General features: G+C 36.2%; 1 protein-coding gene across 1 annotated transcript in view; it reads left to right on the top strand.

Annotated features, from left to right (window-relative positions):
- The first annotated feature begins 6,561 nt into the window (after window positions 1-6,561).
- The window catches only part of LOC127799543 (ran-binding protein M homolog), a 35,873-nt gene continuing 24,244 nt past the window's right edge, over window positions 6,562-18,190 (top strand). The window contains exons 1-5 of the mRNA XM_052333671.1: window positions 6,562-7,108; window positions 15,488-15,634; window positions 15,820-15,906; window positions 16,329-16,374; window positions 17,688-17,764. Of these exons, the coding sequence (XP_052189631.1) occupies window positions 6,756-7,108; window positions 15,488-15,634; window positions 15,820-15,906; window positions 16,329-16,374; window positions 17,688-17,764 (710 nt within the window). The 5' untranslated portion in view covers window positions 6,562-6,755. The remainder of the gene's footprint in view (window positions 7,109-15,487; window positions 15,635-15,819; window positions 15,907-16,328; window positions 16,375-17,687; window positions 17,765-18,190) is intronic.

An 18,190-nucleotide genomic window follows, 5' to 3' on the forward strand; every position in this document is an offset into this window, starting at 1 on the left:
ACAATGGATGTTAATACTCCCCCTCAAGATGGACTATGTATATTCATAACAGCCATCTTGGACAATAGAAGAGATAATTGAGGAGCTGGTAAAGGCTTGGTGAACAAATCTGCCAATTGATGAGCAGATCGAATGGGCAGCAACTTGAAAACATCAGCTGCCAGTTTATCACGAACAAAATGGTTGTCCAACTCGATGTGCTTTGTCCGCTCATGAAAAATCGGGTTGGATGCAATGTAAACAGCAGCTTGATTATCACAAAATAAGAGAGCAGGAGTGAGAGTAGAAACCTGAAAATCAGCAAGAAGCTGATGCAACCATACAATCTCACTGGCAGTAGCAGCAAGAGCCCTATATTCAGCCTCTGCAGAAGATCGAGAAACTGTATTTTGTTTCTTAGCCCGCCAAGAAATCAAGGAATCACCAGAAAAATGCAAAAGCCCGTAACAGAACGTCTTGTGTCTAGACAAGAGCCCCAATCAACATTTGAGAATGCCCTGATTTGCAAGGAAGAAGTAGCAGAGAAAAACAGTCCTTGTCCAGGAGAAGACTTGAGATACCTCAAGAGATACTGGACTGCATCAAGATGTGGTTTTCGAGACTGAGAAATATATTAGCTGAGCTTATGGACAGCATAAGTAATGTCAAGACGAGATATAATAAGATAAAGCAAACGACCAATGAGTCGTCTATAGGCAGATACATCCTCAACCAACTCACCATCAATGGAACTCAATTTAACATTGGGAATCATAGGAACCGAGGCTGGTTTGCTAGATAAGAAGCCTGTATCCTCAAGAATCTGTAATGTATAATGTCGTTGGGACAGGAAAATACCTCTAGATGAACGAGCAATCTCAAGGCCAATGAAGTACTTTAGACGCCCAAGGTCTTTAAGTTTGAACTGACCATGAAGAAACTCCTTAAGAGAAGCTATAGCAACAGTATCACTACCTGTGATAATGATATCGTCGACATAGACAAGCAAAGCCACAAAAGAAGACCCACTACTCTTAGTAAAGAGTGAATAGTCAAACTTGGACTGGGTAAAACCATATTTAAGCAAGGCAGTAGAAAACTTTGCAAACCATTGTCGTGAAGCTTGTTTTAACCCATAGATTGATTTATTCAGTTTACAAACTAGCTTCTCCCCCTGAGTAAGAGCAGGAAGTCTAGGTCGATACCCAAGCGGAAGGTCCATATATACCTTTTCAAAAAGATCCCCGTTAAGAAATGCATTATTAACATCAAGTTGGATAAGAGGCCAACTATGAACAGTAGCCAAAGCTAAGAGAACCTTGACTGTAACCAACTTAGCTACGGGGGAAAAAGTGTCAAAGAAGTCCAGACCCTCTTGTTGTGTGTATCCCTTTGCCACTAAACGGGCCTTATGCCTTTCTATTGAACCATAAGATTTATATTTGATCTTATACACCAACTTACACCCAATAGCATGCTTATCCCGAGGTAAAGAGGTAACAGTCCAAGTGTTATTTAAATGCATGGCATCCAACTCAGCTTTCATGGCATCCTTCCAGTGAGCATAGGGCACTGCCTGATGATAGAATTGAGGTTCAAAATTGGAAGAAACATTGAGAAGAAAACGCCTATGAGAATGAGACAGATCAGAATAAGAAACATAATGGGCTAGTGGATAAGAAGAAGTTGTATGAGGGGTTGAGGTTTGAGTTAACAAATGACAATGATAATCTTGAAGATAAGTAGGGGGCCGAGGAACACGAGTAGATCTGCGAACTGATGGTGTAAAAATAGTAGGACTGTTAGGGGTTTCAACCAAAGAAGAAGGAGAATTAGACACAATTGGATCTGCGATGGGCACATCCAGCCCTGGTTGAGGCATGACTAGATCAGGAAAAGGATCCACAAGCACTTGTGAGGAAGCAATGGAGTGAAAAGGAAAAACTTCTTCATGAAATACAACATCCCGAGAAATAATGAATTTCTTGGAAACTATGTCATAGAGTTTGTAACCTTTCACACCGGGAGGATAACCAAGAAATATGCAGGTAGTGGCGCGAGGGGAAAATTTTGATCTATGAGAAGATAAAATAGATGCAAAACAAAGACAACCAAACACCTTAAAAGATTAATAATCCATTGGTGAATGGTATAGAAGCTGATAAGGGGACTGATATTTCAATAAAGAAGTAGGAGTCCTATTTATTAAGAATGTTGCTGTGAGAATGCATTCACCCCAAAACTGAATAGGGACTCGAGATTGGAAGAACAATGCCCTAACTACACTAAGGAGGTGTTGATGCTTACGCTCTACCACCGAATTTTGTTCAGGTCTTTCTACACAGGAAAATTGATGAACCACCCCTTTAGTACTAAAGATGTCATGAAAGTTCAGTTCAGGTGCATTGTCTGACCTAAATTTCTTCACCTTTGTATCAAATTGTGTCTCTACCATAGAGAAAAATTTAAGAATGATATCCCTAGCTTCTGACTTATGTCTCATCAAGAATACCCAAGTAAATCGTGTACAATCATCAATTATTGTAAGAAAATACTTATAACCAGCATGAGTAGGCACATGATATGGACCCCATGTATCACAATGAATTAAATCAAAAGCATGTTGAGAAAGATGATTATTAGAGACAAATGATAGTCTCCTTTGTTTAGTTAAGGGAGTCTCATTTGTTTAGCTAAGGGACATACCGAACATGGTACAATTTTAGCATCTTTATATCTCAACAAAGTTTTCAGTTTATCCAACTTTTGGAAAGAAACATAACCAAGCCTACTATGCCAAGTATGTTTACTTACAACATGAGCCACAATGGCATGAGAATTAGAAGTACAAGGCATAAAATCAGCATCAAGCACATACAATCCCCCATGAAGACTAGCCCTACCAATCATCTTCGAAAGATGGACAGCCTGGATATCACATGAATTAGAGAAGAAACTGAGGCTCACATTATTCCCTATTACTAGCGCACTCACAGATATCAAGTTAAACTTGAATTGAGGCACATACAAAATATTTTCCAACACCATATAGTCACTTAATCTCACAGTCCCTATATAGGTTACTGACAATCGAGATTGGTCAGGGAGAGTCACAAACATATCCTTAACTAGTCTCAGCTTGAGAAAAGAGGATTTATTAAAACAAACATGGCATGTGACCCCTGAGTCTATTATCCAATACTTCGAATGACCAAGTAAGGAACTAACTGAAATATTAAAACAGATACCTGATGCTTGACTTTGAGGAGCATCAGATTCTGCCCTGTCTTTTGCTGCACCAAGATGCTCATTCAACATACTCAATAGGATCTGATATTGAGTAGAATTTAAGGACTACATGAATTCTCCCATGCCCCGAGTGTTTGTAGTACCCTCAGAAACCTGACTCACAGTGTTAAAATTGAAGTGATTAGTAGAATTTATGAAATTAGGCCCATTAGGTCCAGGTCCATTAAGATTCTTCTGTTTCATCTTATACCCCAGGGGATATCCATGTAATTTATAGCATTTGTCAATAGTATGACCATGATATCCACAATGTGTGCATATTGCCCTATCCTTTTTCTGAGATCTACCAAGATTATTCTTATTATGATCATGCTTAACATTGAACAAAACTGGATCTCCCGTATTAACCACTACATTCATTTGTTTCTCATCTTGTGAAATTAAGGCAAAGACTTTATTTATGGGAGGTAGAGGTTCCATTAATAACAATTGACCTCTTACTTGAGCAAATGAATCATTTAATCCCATTAAAAAGGACATGACATATTCCATTTGATGATGATTTGTAAGAGACCTAATACCTCTACAAGTACAACTGTTACAATTACAAGTAGGTCTAAAATTCCCCAATTCATCCCAAATAGTCTTTAACTTGGTAAAATAAGCACTTACAGATAAAAAACCTTGAGTAAGGTTCATCAATTCTCGCCTCAGTTGAAAGATTCTAGGCCCATTACTTTGCTGATAACGTTCTTTCAAATCAGTCCATATATCTCGTGCCGATTCAAAATAAATGATACTGACCGAGATTTCCTTTGACACAGCATTAAGAATCCATGAAATAACCATGTTATTATTTCTAATCCAAGCGTTTAAAAGGAAATCATCACCTGAAAGACGCTGGATCGAGCCGTCAATAAACCCCAACTTGTTCTTGACAGATAGCGCAATCATCATCGAACGGCTCCAAGATGCATGGTTGCCCCTGTCAAGGGCTGAGAGACCAAAACAAGCCCTGGAGTATCCGAATGATGCAAGAAGAAAGGACTCGAACCATCACCAATGGCAGAATCGAGCCTTGACGAGGAAGAAGACATATTAGGGTTTTCCATTACCCTAGAACGAACGAAATAGTTCGTGTAAAAGAGATGAAGTAATAGGATTTGCAGAGATTGTAAGATTTCGATCACCAGAAAGCAGAAAAGATCGTGGATTTCCGATCAAAGGAGATTCGCAAACAAATCGAAAAAAAAAAACGATCGAAGATAGCTGAATAACGAAGATCCGCACCGATCGACAAAATCAACAGCGTCTCAAGGGCGGAATCAATGAGAAGAACGAGCGGAAGAAGAACCTAGGGCACGACATCAAAGAAGATAGCCAGAGAAAACCCTAGGGCTTCGCAAGTTCGCTCTGATACCATATTAAGGAAATGAGAACTAGAGTAAAAAATGCTTCATTGATCTCAGCCTTATATATTGACCAAAACCTATGGACTAATTTACAAAAATGCCATTGATTAAAACAACAACAAAACAGCAAGTAACAAAACTAACTAATAAGTCCAATGTCCAATCTAAAATCCACTGTTACAAAATACAAAAATAAACCAAAAATATAATGGATGTTAATATGGATGGATTAACCTAAATAGAATTTAAAGGTTTCATCATAAATCTTTGATGCCGGTCGATAATTTCTTAGAACATTCCCCATGCATGCGATTCAAAATATAATACAAAATTGAGTACTTTCTCATCGACATAATTAGGGTAATGAAGGGCTTGTGATTGCTATCATTATTATTGAGAGGATAATGCTACATAGCCAATCAAGTATCACACTTTGGTTGGTTTGGAATTAGTATTATGCTCCTTGGTTTGTTTGCTTAGACTTCTCCACGAGAGGCCTCTTCTTTCTGCGGGGATCTCATATTATTTTATTTCTGTTAATTTGTAAAATAAAATTATATATTAATGTGAAAAAACTCTTTTATGCTTCTCTATAAAAAAAAAAAATTATCCATAGATTTATATATGTATTTCAAAAACTTTTTAAAAATATTATCGAAATCAAATTAACATAAAAAAATTAAAATTGATTCATGTTTTAAATATTACCTTTTCTGATCCTATTTCTTTTTTTTTTTCGTTTTTTTAGAGAATATTTTTTTTATTAACGCATTATCACGAATGCCTCCACAATATTAGCAGGAGATGTAAATCAAATCTTTAGTCTCGCCACAAATATGAGGACAGCAAACGGTTTTCAACTTTCAAAATCGCTCTGAGTTCTGAGGTTTTCCCTGAATAGGGCTCGAACATTGAACCTACAGGTCCAAAGAGTAACACCTCAGAGTGTACTTTTTTTGCCAACAGAGCTATGTCTCGGGGGCAAGAACAACTCTTTTTTAATCTTAGTGATGCTGATTTTCTTGGTGAAAGATAAATATTTGACTACATATGTGATGTTATTTATGCAATTTTGGTATTCCATATTTTACTAAAATTTCTTATACAATATAAAAATATGTAACTTGCTGTTAATATTTTGTAGAGTTATCATTTAAAAATTAAAAATTAAAAAATAAAGTTTAATGTTGTATATTAATTTTTTATTTTAATTAAATAAGTAAGAGTAATATGGTAAAGCTATTTACTTAATTCCATTTTTATCTTGGTTTCAAATATAAGAATTAGAATTTTTAATGTTGCGTTTAAAAAAAAAATAATCATGTAATAAATTTCTTAATGTACTTAATATTTAATAAAAAATATAGATATTTCTAACATTTAAAAAATGATAAAGAATTTCTTAATCTTATAACTCTCACTATACTTTTCTATATATAGTTAGTTCACATATCTTAAAAGTTTTAATATGGCAAAAATATTTATAATTTAGTGATGATTTAATCTTTAATAAATATCATCAACCAAAGAGATAAAGAAAAAAAAAATAGATTATAATCAATTCATCAAACATAAAAACAAAATAAATGAAGAAGAAAAAAATACGAGTATAAATCTTTTAATGAACTCTTTCAAGAATATTTTAATAGTTGTTAATTTTTTAAATAAAAATATTTATATGAAATAAATTAAATTAAGAGAAATATTATACTTATAAATAAATTTAACAAATAATATTTATAAACTAACGTGACACATATAAATAATATATTATTAATTTTAAATAAAATTATTATAAATATATTTGTAATGTCAATTTAAAAAAATTACTTACCAATTTTTTTTTTTTTATTATCAAAATCTGAAGAGAGAGAACTAAAACTAGAGAAACTCAAATGGGAAGGCTCGAGCCCAAAGCCTCAAACACGTGATTGCCCCCTTGCGTGTCTACACGCCCTAACTGAATCCGAATCCCTGATATACGTTGGGCAGGTCGCATACATAGATACGCTTCTCCTCCGAAGGCTTTCAATTTCGACTTCTTCCCGCAAATAAAATCGAATCGACCGGTGGGCTTTCACTCCGTGCTTCGGTGGAAATCTAGGGCTCGAAGAAATGCGGATCAATCATCACAGCCTCGTAGGCTCCCACTTCCTGGAGTTGTGGAGGCAGAACTCTAGGATGTCGACGGAGATGGTGGTGGAGGAGGACGCCGAGCCGTCTCCAACGGAGCTCAACACCTTCAACTGCTCCGACGGATTCTTGAATATGTTGCCGGACAAGCTCTCCGTGCGCTACACCGGCCTCGCCCTCCACGGCCAAGACGTCGGGGTCGTGCAGGCTAATCGCCCTGCTCCGGTCAAGCGCCTCGTCTACTACTTCGAGATCTTCGTCAAGAATGCCGGATCCAAGGGCCAGATTGGCATCGGATTCATCACAGAGGGTTTCAGGATGCGCAGACAGCCCGGGTAAGTGACATGAATGCCGAGACTGGTTCTGTTTCTCTTAGTTTTTACACTGAATTTCACTTTGCCCCTAACTTTCCCACTGCAATTTTCATAGGTGCGTGAGTTTTCACTTTCCATGAGTAAACGTGATTGAAAATGTCCTAATCAGAGATCACGAGTTAATGACACTTAGCTATTCATAAGCGGAGCTGTAGAGCATTGCACCTCTAGATTAATCTCTAAATTGGAAACTCAAGCAAAGGAGAATTTATTGCAAATTGATGCTCTAAATGTTATTAACATTTTGCCTTATGGGTTTCATTTTTGCGGTGAGGCTGTAAAGTTAGTCATTGGTCTCTCGAACGTTGTTTTGGGCTGTCCTTACTTACTCAATTCGTGTTATTTGAAATTTGGTTATATGTGATATACTATTATACTGCTGAGCTGTGTAGCATGTCGAGTTTTTTAGTCCTGTATCTTCATTCTTCTTGTGATGCTGTACTGGCAGAGCTGTTATTTGTATATGCATATAAAACTAACCATTTCAGTAGGTTCCAAGAAAATAGATGAAAGAAAAAATGATGATATACTGGCATTTGAAATTTAACTTTGGAACCTAAGGTGTATTATATTTTTGGAATTTAGCTGTTTTTCCATAGTTCCAGACTTCCAGTACCAAATTCGACTATGTGTATGTCATTTGATAAGGCCAACTCCAAAATATTTTCATCATTAGAATTGTTAGTTAAGAGTTAAACCAGTCCTGAATTAGCTTCATTTCATATTGGCTGTTTGAGCTGAACTTCCAAATTTCTTTGTTAGTTTCACAAAAATACCGTGCATTTGAATTTTTAGTTGCACTGCATTGATCCTTTATGCTTTGCCAAAGCAGATTGCCTGCAGAACCAGTTATTCGTTGGTCCTTTTTAAGATAAGGCATCCCTAAATAAATAAAAATAAGGGAAATAAAACTATGGAGGCCATTCTTTTTCCAATTTGAATAACTTAGCAATTAGGGGAAATCAAATCAACAACAAAATATCGAGCTTTAATCCCACTAGGTGGGATTAGCTACATGGATTCTAGTTTGTCAATCATCTTTATTTGTAGCTATATCTTCTGTAAAACCCTTTATAACTCATTTCTTACTTAAGAATTTTTATCCAAGTTTTTTTTGGGATGTAATCAAATTGAGGGAAAACTTATATTAGTTAAGTCAAGAATTAGATGGAGGGAGTTAAAAGGTGAAAAAACAAATCTTTAAAAGTGTGTGATTGGAGAGATTGGATTGTAGAAGGGAGGTTAACCAAATGTGGAATGCAATGGCTACTGCTATTGTTGTCCCAGTCTCCGCCTCACTTAATCAAACACTCAGCCCTCAAGATAATAAGAAATACCCCACACACGAAAGAAAAGAAAGACATAATATGAAAGCAACAAAATAGATGCGCACACACACACACACAAGAAGACACGACTGTCACGGCTTGGCTTGACAATACACCTTCTTCCAATTCCAATTTGAATTAGGAGAGCTTGATATTCGAACAAGAAGCAGTAATAGCGAGAGGAGAGGGTGGTAGCAATCCAGAAAGAGGAATAGAAAGAGAGTAAGAAAGAGAGAGAGAATTTAGAGAAGGGAACAATAAGAATTCTAATTTTCCATTCATGCCTTCCTCTCGTTGAGGGTGGGCAGATATATTCTAGCGCCTGGGGAAAGATTCCCTACCAGGTGGGGCCTATTCTCCTAACAAACTTGAGATTCTCTGCCCCTTTCTGCACATGGTAGAACCGACTCCTTCTAGAATGCATAACAGAAAGTAAAAGCTATTCTACATAAGGAATTACAGCAACAAGTAGTAACTAGCAACAATAATAACAAAGCAGAAAATTTAAATTTGGGCTCGGAAGGTTCTTCTCGTGACAATGACATTTATCTTGGTTCAGTTCCCTTACAGAAATCTACATCCAAACTGCCTTGGGCCTTTTCTCCACTATCTTAAATCATGAAAAAAATGATTACATGTACTGAAAACTCTCTCTCATTGCCCTATACCCAGTCTACATAGAGATTACAACAAATTACAAAGCACTCACTAGCTTTCCTCTTACACAACACATACTCGGACAGATTTCTCCAAGATAGAGTCAGAAAATGAGAAGAAGATAGAATTAATGGCTTTCGACCCCTTATTTATAGAACATAAGGGCGGATCAAACAAGAACTAATGAACCAACAACCTTGGCTGTTATAACTAACCAACTAACAGAAAGACTAACTAAATGAACTACCGAATACATCCTTGACATACCTACCCACTTGAGACTCTCCACTAATCTAATACAAATGATTTAACAAATTCTCCACTCATTTGAGTTAGATTAGGCTTCCTCAAGCCTGCTACTTGCACCTTCCCTTATTGCCATGCAACTCCTTTTGATCATCATTTGGAATAACCTGTAGTATCTTCATGCAATGCTTTAGCTTCACAATTGGTACAACTTTTGCAAACATGTCAGCCACATTCTCTTCACTTGAAACTTTGGTTAGAATAACATCGTGTTTTTCAATTATTTCTCTAATGAAGTGGTGCCTAACATCTATATGCTTAGTCCTTTCGTGATGTGCCTGATTTTTAAACAAATGAATGGCACTTTGACTATCACACATCAAAATTGCCTTAACATCTATCCTTAGGAGCTCACTAACTAGACGCTTAAGCCACATAGCTTCCTTAATAGCTTTTGATACAACTATGTATTCAGCTTTGGTGGTAGATAATGCTATCACATGTTGGAGACTAGACTTCCAACTAATTGTAGAGTTCCACAACTTAGACACATACCCTGATGTGGATCTCCTTTTTATCTAAATCGACAACATAATCTGCATCCGAGAACCCTAGTATACTAGCTTGATCTCCTATATTGGCTCCACCATAAGATAAAACATTCTTAGATGATCCCTTTAGGTATTCACTACATTCCAGTGGGATTTTCCTAGATTTGCCATAAACTGACTTACTATACTCATTGCATGATCTAAATCGGGTGCATACCATACTATATATCAAGCTTCCCACAGCACTTGAGTATGGAATATTTTCCATTTCCTTCCTACTTTCTTCATCCTTTGGGGATTGTTCTGAGGACAACTTAAAATGAGAGGCAAATGGCACACTCACTACCTTAGCATTTGCCATTCCAAACCTAGATAACAACTTTTCTAGATAGGACTTTTGAGATTGGTAAATTTTCCTTTGATGTTTACTTCTAGAGATTTCTATCTCTAGAATTTTCTTTGCTTCACCTTGTTCCTTCATCTCAAATTCAGATTTCAGTCTTAGCTTTAGTTGTTGAATCTCTTGCTCGGATTGACTTGCTATAATCATGTTATCCACATAGAGAAGCAAGTAAATTGAGATGTTAGGTGAGATATGTTTAAAGTAAACACAACAATCATATGAACTTCTAAGATACCCTTGCTTCAACATAACAGTATCAAATTTCCTATACCATTGTCTTGGAGACTGCTTAAGCCTATAAAGGGATTTCTTAAGTAAACACACTGTCATGAACCTAGGGTTCATAACTGGCTGGAATTGGCAATTGGAAGGATCCGATTGAATTAAGGTCAAGAACATAATGTACAGAGGGAAAATTGAAGAAGAATGGGGGAGAAATTAGAGAGAATTGAGGGAGAGCAGAAGAGAGAAATGAGAGGGAGATTTGAGAGAATTCTTAGAGAGAGAATGAGAGTTTCATTAACAATTCAAGCATATCCCATTCCTACAGCTAAGGTAATATATATATATAGCCTCACTTAGCTACCAAATAAAGCTCTCTAACCACCTAAACTACAAGACAAAAAAAGAAAATAACAGAATAACAACACCCATGTGCTATAATCGAATTACAAAAATACCCCCTAACTGTAATTATAACTCAATTACAGCTTTGCCCCTATAATACCCAAGGTCGTGACATACACCTTCTCCACCTCTCCTCTAGATTCAAAGCCTTTAGCTTGATCCATTAAAATTCTCTCATCTAAGTCTCCATGAAGAAAAGCTATTGTGACATCCATTTGCTCTAATTTTAGGTTTAAATGAGCAGTGATGGCCAGCAATACTCTTATTAAGGTATGTCTCACAATGAGGGAGAAAACCTCATTGAAATTTATTTTCGGTACTTGGGTAAAACCCTTTGTAACTAACCTAGCCTTGTACCTAGATTTAGGGTTGTTTCCAACTCTTTCCTTTATTTTATACAGCCATTTACAACCCACTATACGCTGTCCTTTAGGCCTCTCAACTAGATCCCAGGTCTAGTTCTTCCTACGGGATGCTATTTTTGACTTCATGGCTTCTATCTATTTTTCAGAGTCTCTAGATGCCACTCCTTCTTCATAGGTAAGGGGTTCATCTCCTACACTTTCTGATGCACTAATGAGGGCATATGCTCCTAAATCTGAGTAACCAAATTGTTGTGGAGGCCTTCGAGTCATAGGCTGCCTATCCCTTGCTACACTATATCTAGAACGGTTTAGCTGGTCCCCTTGGTTGGAGTCTGCAGCACTTCCTCCTTCACTCTCCTCATATTGAGTTAAGTCTTGGTTCTGATCTCCTTCCTAGACCTATTCATTCAGGTCCTGATCATCTCCAGATGTTTCTATGGAGTTATCAACCCCTATTCCAGAGATTTCCACATCCATGGACTCTCTCTTTTCCTCTAAATCATGCTGGGTTTTCTTAGTGCCTTGTTTCATGGTAGAAGATTCATTAAATGTCACATCTCTTGTGACTATTGTTCTAGGCCCATCAGGTTCAAGGTTCCGTAGCTTATAGCCTTTTACACTAGTGGGATAACCAATGAACAAACATTTCTTGGCTCTAGGTTCAAGCTTGCCTTGTTTCACATGAGCATAGGCTAAGCACCCAAACACTCTAAGGTGATTTAGACTTGGTTTATGACCTGTCCACCTTTCATAGGGAGTTTTAAAGTCAATGGCTGTTGATGGAGACCTATTTATCATGGGCAGCTGTTGAGACTGCCTCTCCCCAAAAAGATTTTGGTAAATTTGCATGGAAAAGCATGCATTGACCCTTTCTAATGGGGTCTTATTCATTCTTTCGACTAACCCATTTTGTTTAGGGTTTCCTGGGGCAGTGAAGTGTCTTACAATCCCACTACCTTTACACATTTGATTGAACTCCCTATTGCAAAATTCGAGCCCATTATCAGTTCTTATTGCCTTAACAAATCTGCCCTTTTGGTTTTCTACCATTATTTTCCATGTCCTAAAAGCTTCAAAGGTATTATCCTTAGACTTTTAAGACATAAACCCATAGCATTCTAGAGAAATCATCAATAATTGACAGAAAGTACCGAGAGTCTCCATAAGTTAAGGTTTGGGCTGGCCCCCACAAATTTGAGTGAATATAGTCTAGGGGTGATTTGGATGAGTGTATTGTTGTTTTATTAAACTTTATTTTGGCAGCTTTGCCATAAATACAAGATTCACACTTAATGACTCCCAAAATTCCTTGTTTAGCGAGTTCTTTCCGCATGTGACATTCTTAAGTGCCATAGCCTTGCTTGATTTTGGATGTTGTCGCTTACTACTGCAGCTTCACCGCTTAAGGTGGTTGCTTGCAGAAGGTATATACCATTCTGCAGCACTGCCTTCATGCATACTAATGATCCTTTAGATAATTTTAAGACTTCATCCTCACCCTTAAATTTTAGGCCATTTCTATCCAACTCACCAAGAAAAATCAAATTTCTCTTGAGTTCCGGAACATACCTGACTGCAGTAAGGGTTCTATAGGATTCATCATGCAATTTTAATCTTACATCACCCACTCCTAGGACTTTACACTCATGGTCATTGCCTAGCAAGTCCTTCCCAATTTATTACTTGATAATTTTATAGCCAATGCTTCTTAGGTGTCATATGGAATGAGCATCCAGAATCCATGACGCACTCATTACTATCTGATCTTTCAGAAACTACCAGTGCATCAGCACTATCATACCCTAATTCACACACATTTACACCCCCATTAACATTCTCCTTATTAAGAACGTCCTTCTTTTTCTTGGGGCAATTTCTCTTAATGTGGCATTCTTCATGACAATGGTAACATCTTATAGGGTTCTTTCCTATCCTAGATTTCGACCTAGATTTTCCCTTACCTTTAGTCTCTCTTAAGACTTCTAGATCTTATAGTCAAGGCATCTCCAGATGAGGATTTACCATCCAGCTTAAACCTCAATTCTTTTGAGTTAAGGGCACCGATAACGTCATTTAAGGACAACTTATCCCTACCATGTTTCAAAATGTCTACAAAAGTCTCGTATGACCTAGGTAATGAGTGAAGTAAAACTAGGGCCTTATCCTCATCATCGTATTTTACATCTATATTCTCAAGATCTAGACAAAATTTATTAAATTCATCAATGTGATCTTGAAGTTTTTGATGATCTTGCATTTTAAATGTAAAGAACTTGGCTTTAAGGTAGAGACGACTAGATAGAGTCTTCTTTAGGTATAGACTGTCTAATTTCTTCCATATTTCTTCTGCCGTTTTCATCTTGGATACCTCCCAGAGAACTTTGTCACCAAGACTCAATATTAGAGTATTGAAGGCTTTCTTAGTGATCTCCTGCATCTGTTCTACCGTGAGGGTCTTTGACATTTCCTTCTCCTCTTTCAGCACCTCCTCAAGGCCAAGATTGCCGAGGAGGGCTTCCATCTTAATCTTCCACAGGGAGAAGTCATTGTTATTGTCAAATTTCTCTACGTCGTAGCTTGATGAAGTTGCCACCATTTCTTTCTTCTGGAACTCGTGTCCTCCTCTTGAGTTTCTTGATCGACAGAGACCCCCAAGCTTTGACACCAAGTTGTTGTCCTAGTCTTCCGCCTCACTTTATCAAACACTCAACCCTCAAGATAATCGGAAATACCCCACACACGAAAGAAAAGAAAGACAAAATATGAAAGCAACAAAATAGATGCCCACACACACACAAGAAGACATGTAATTTATCATGGTTCAGTTCCCTTACGGAAACCTACATCCAGACTACCTTAGGCCTCTTCTCCACTATCTTGAATATTGAAAAAAACGATTACATGTACTGAAAACTCTCTCTCACTACCCTATACCCAGGCTGTACAGAGATTACAATAGATTACAAAGCACTCACTAGCTTTCCTCTTACACAACACATACTCAAACATATTTCTCCAAGATAGAATTAGAAAATGAGAAGAAGATAGAACTAATGGCTCCCGATCCCTTATTTATAGAACATAAGGGTGGACCAAACAAGAACTAATGAACCAACAACCTTGGCTGTTATAACTAACCAACTATCAGAAAGACTAACTAAATGAACTACCAAATACTTTCCTGACATAACTACCCATCCGAGACTCTCAACTAATCTAATACAAATGATTCAACAACTATTTGATATACAACAAAAATGGTTCTAGGAGAGGGGAAGGGAAAGTCCTAAATTGGAAGAGAGTATTGGTGGTGGAACAAAGAGGTACAAGAGAAAATCAAAACTAAAAGAGCTTGCTACAAGACTTTACATAATGCTGTAATGAGGAAGATCTGAGGAGGCATAGTTTGACAAAAAAAGACGCATAAATGCAATTATTGGAGCAAAGTCAAAGGCTTATTAAAATTTATATTAATGACTTGATACAAAGGAAGGAGAAAGAGATATATATAATCTAGCTAAAGCAATAGAGAAAAACCAAAGATTTAGGCTAACTGAAATGTGTTAAAGACGAAAACCAAAAAGCACTAGTAAATGAAGGGGCAGCCAGGGAGAGATGGGAGGAATTTTTTTCTTGAAGTTATTCAATGAAGTTGGAGAAACAAGGGCTGTGTTGGGGCATTTTAATAGCTATTAAGAAGATAGGCATTACATGGTCTATAGATGCATATGTCCAAATAAAATAAAACAAGTATTAACAAAGGTGAAGAATAGTAAAAAGTAATGTATCGGTAGAAATATGGAAATGCATGGGATAAGAGGGCATTTTTTTTGGTTAATGAAATTATTTAATGTGATTGTCAAATGAAAAATGATGTTAGAGAAGTGGAGGGAGAGCACTTTAGTGCCTATTTAAGAATAAAGGAGATGTTCAAAGCTGTGGAAAGATTAATGAGCAATACTATGGAACTTTGAGAAAGAGTAATTGAGCAAAGATTAAAAGGAGAAACTTCGTAACTGGAATTCCCAGAAATAACTGACATGTTTGGCTATGCATGTTACTCTTGCCCGTTAGGATGGCATTTCATGAGCTGCAGCTGGTAATTTATAACCTCTTCATTTTCAATTAACATGACATTTCTCCTGATCATTTCTAAACAACAGTTGGGAACCAAACAGTTATGGTTATCATGGTGATGATGGATTTCTTTATCGTGGGCTTGGAAAGGGAGAGGCATTTGGCCCTACTTATACAGCTGGTGATACAGTTGGTTGTGGTATCAACTATGCTTCACAAGAATTCTTTTTTACGTAAGACAATTTTCACATTCTACTTCTTTTCAGACTGCAACTGATCCTGCATATATTTTACTTACTTTTGATGCTTGTGAAGGCCTGCAGTTTCAATTCCTCATACTTTTTTTTTAACTTCTTAGTTTGCTTTTCTTCTGTCTTCTTAAATTCTCATATTCTATGCTCTATGTTGTTGATGCCAGTAAAAATGGGATTGTGGTGGGAACGGTGTACAAGGACTTGAAGGGTCCCTTATTTCCTACTATTTCCATTCATAGCCAAAATGAGGAGTATGTTTTGCCTTCTTTTCCTCTTCTGTTTGCTTGTTTATTTATTGCCTCTGCCATTTGTATAATTTAATTGCACGGTTGTGTATCTGATTGGTGCATCCACGTAAACCAAAGATGTAAGTCACGTCCCTTCTGTATACTTTTGATGCGGAGCTCATCAATTTGAGAGTTTACTTTAGGATTCTACTATTTGGATATAATTATCGCTTTTATTTGCATTAATGTCGTTGAATTATTGTTTGATTTATGTGGTGTTAATATTTACCTTACATGAACATAGGCAACTGTCTTTTTTGATTTCTCCTTTCACTTGCTAATTATGCAAAAGTCTTTCATAAAGTAGGACTAGCTGTTTCAGCATTTTATGTAAAGCCATAGAGTTCCTGATGCTTACAGTTGTTTATCTGGTTTTGATGTTGTAGGGTCAGTGTCAATTTTGGCAAGGAACCCTTTGTTTTTGATCTTAAGGTATGTTATTTTTCTTATTTTTCATCACCATCATCTTCTTTAAGCATGTTTACCTTAGTTTACTTACCTGCATTTCTTGTTTGGCCCTCTGTCAATTACTACCCAGTTAATGATAGGTTTGACTTACATGGTTTCTTATTAATTCATTTTCACTTTGTAAAGTTATAAAAGATTAATGTATTTACTTGAAGAGGCAAGGGCCTATGGTTATCTACTGAGATACAAACTTCCCTTTTTGTTTTTGAATTTTTATTGGGTGGATTTAAAAATTTTAATTCGGTCACCATTTTGTGCTAAATGAGATGCTAGCCAAATGTATATTACTGTTATGTGTGGGGATTCAACAATTAGATGGGACGCACATTGTTACACCTGGAGATTCTTCTTTGGTGCAAATTCCTTCTGTTTTCAGGTTTGCTTACTGTCAGTATACTGAAACTATAATTAATTTATTAAAAGAGAAAAGGGACTATTATGTTGTCATATCATATGGCAGTAATAACAAGTGACTGCTTACAAGCAATGGCGGAGCCAAGATTAGAGGCCAGTGGAGTTAATTAAACATAACTATAAAAAGAATATCTTTTTTTTTTGGCTGAGAAAAAGAATAGAGTATTCATATTATTTATGACACTAATTTTATAGTTCTTTTACTTAGAAAAAAAACACCATGTTCAAATTTTCTATTACAATTTTTAAACATAAAATTTAAATATAAATTTTATAAAAGTAAAAATTTTTATACAAGTAGAAGACAAAGGGTTATCCTGAATATGGGCCCCATTTGTCATTAAAGTGTATAAAAGTTTTAAAGTATATTAACTTTTTAATGTTACATTGTTACCCCAATTTAATTTCACAAATTTACTAGTGCAATTGATTTATTATTTACTTGGAGGGCCAAAGTCAATTTTTCTTACTTTTGTAATTTTCTAATGAGTGGGGTCAATTGAAAATTTTCATTTTTTTTAGTGTGATCAAACTATACATTTTACATATACATTATAAAAGAAATAATCAGTGGGGTCGAACAGCCCACTCACTATATGCTAGCTCTGCCCCTGCTTACGAGATCAATTTCTCTTTGGCAATTGCTGGCCAGTGAATGACATGAAATATTATATTAGAGCCTGGGACTGATAATCCTGAATGTCAATTCATGTATTCTTAGTTTCCATTTGCTAGTTTGATGCTGATTCATTATCATGTTTGATGTAATAAAGGATCATTACTCATATGCATAAACAAAGTTCCCAACTTTATGATTTTCCTGAAAATTGATGCCTTTATCTATTTTTGCATTTCATGATTAGGCATATGAAGCACAAGAAAGAGCAAAGCAACAGATGATGGTTGAGAAAATTTCTTTACCACATAATGCCAGTTATGAGTAAGTAAAAGTGAAATTTTATTCCAACACCCCCCCCCCCTCCCCGGGCGAACTTATATGGTATATATAGCAGACATCAAGAAACTGATATTGTAGTGGGCCTTTTGTTGGGCATTGAAAGCATTATATCATAGTCCAAAAAGTGAAGTCTTTTTCAATGCTGCACACACAATAAGCACTGCCTTTCTTTTTTTTTTTTTTTTAAAATCATATTTTAGGTTAAGCATTTTGAAGGATATCATTGGTGATGGGGGTCAATGAAGATAGACATTTTTCGGGAGAATGAAAAGAAGAAAAAAACACAAATTAGGTTTAGTTTTTTTTTTTATATTTTATTTTCAGATATTGTTGGTGCATTATAGGCTTGTGATTGTTGTTGCAGTAGAATTTTTGTATTTGATTTATAATAGGATTATGTTTTTCTTT

This window comes from Diospyros lotus, chromosome 4 (genome assembly GCF_014633365.1).
Source record: "Diospyros lotus cultivar Yz01 chromosome 4, ASM1463336v1, whole genome shotgun sequence".
NCBI classification, from domain to species: domain Eukaryota; kingdom Viridiplantae; phylum Streptophyta; class Magnoliopsida; order Ericales; family Ebenaceae; genus Diospyros; species Diospyros lotus.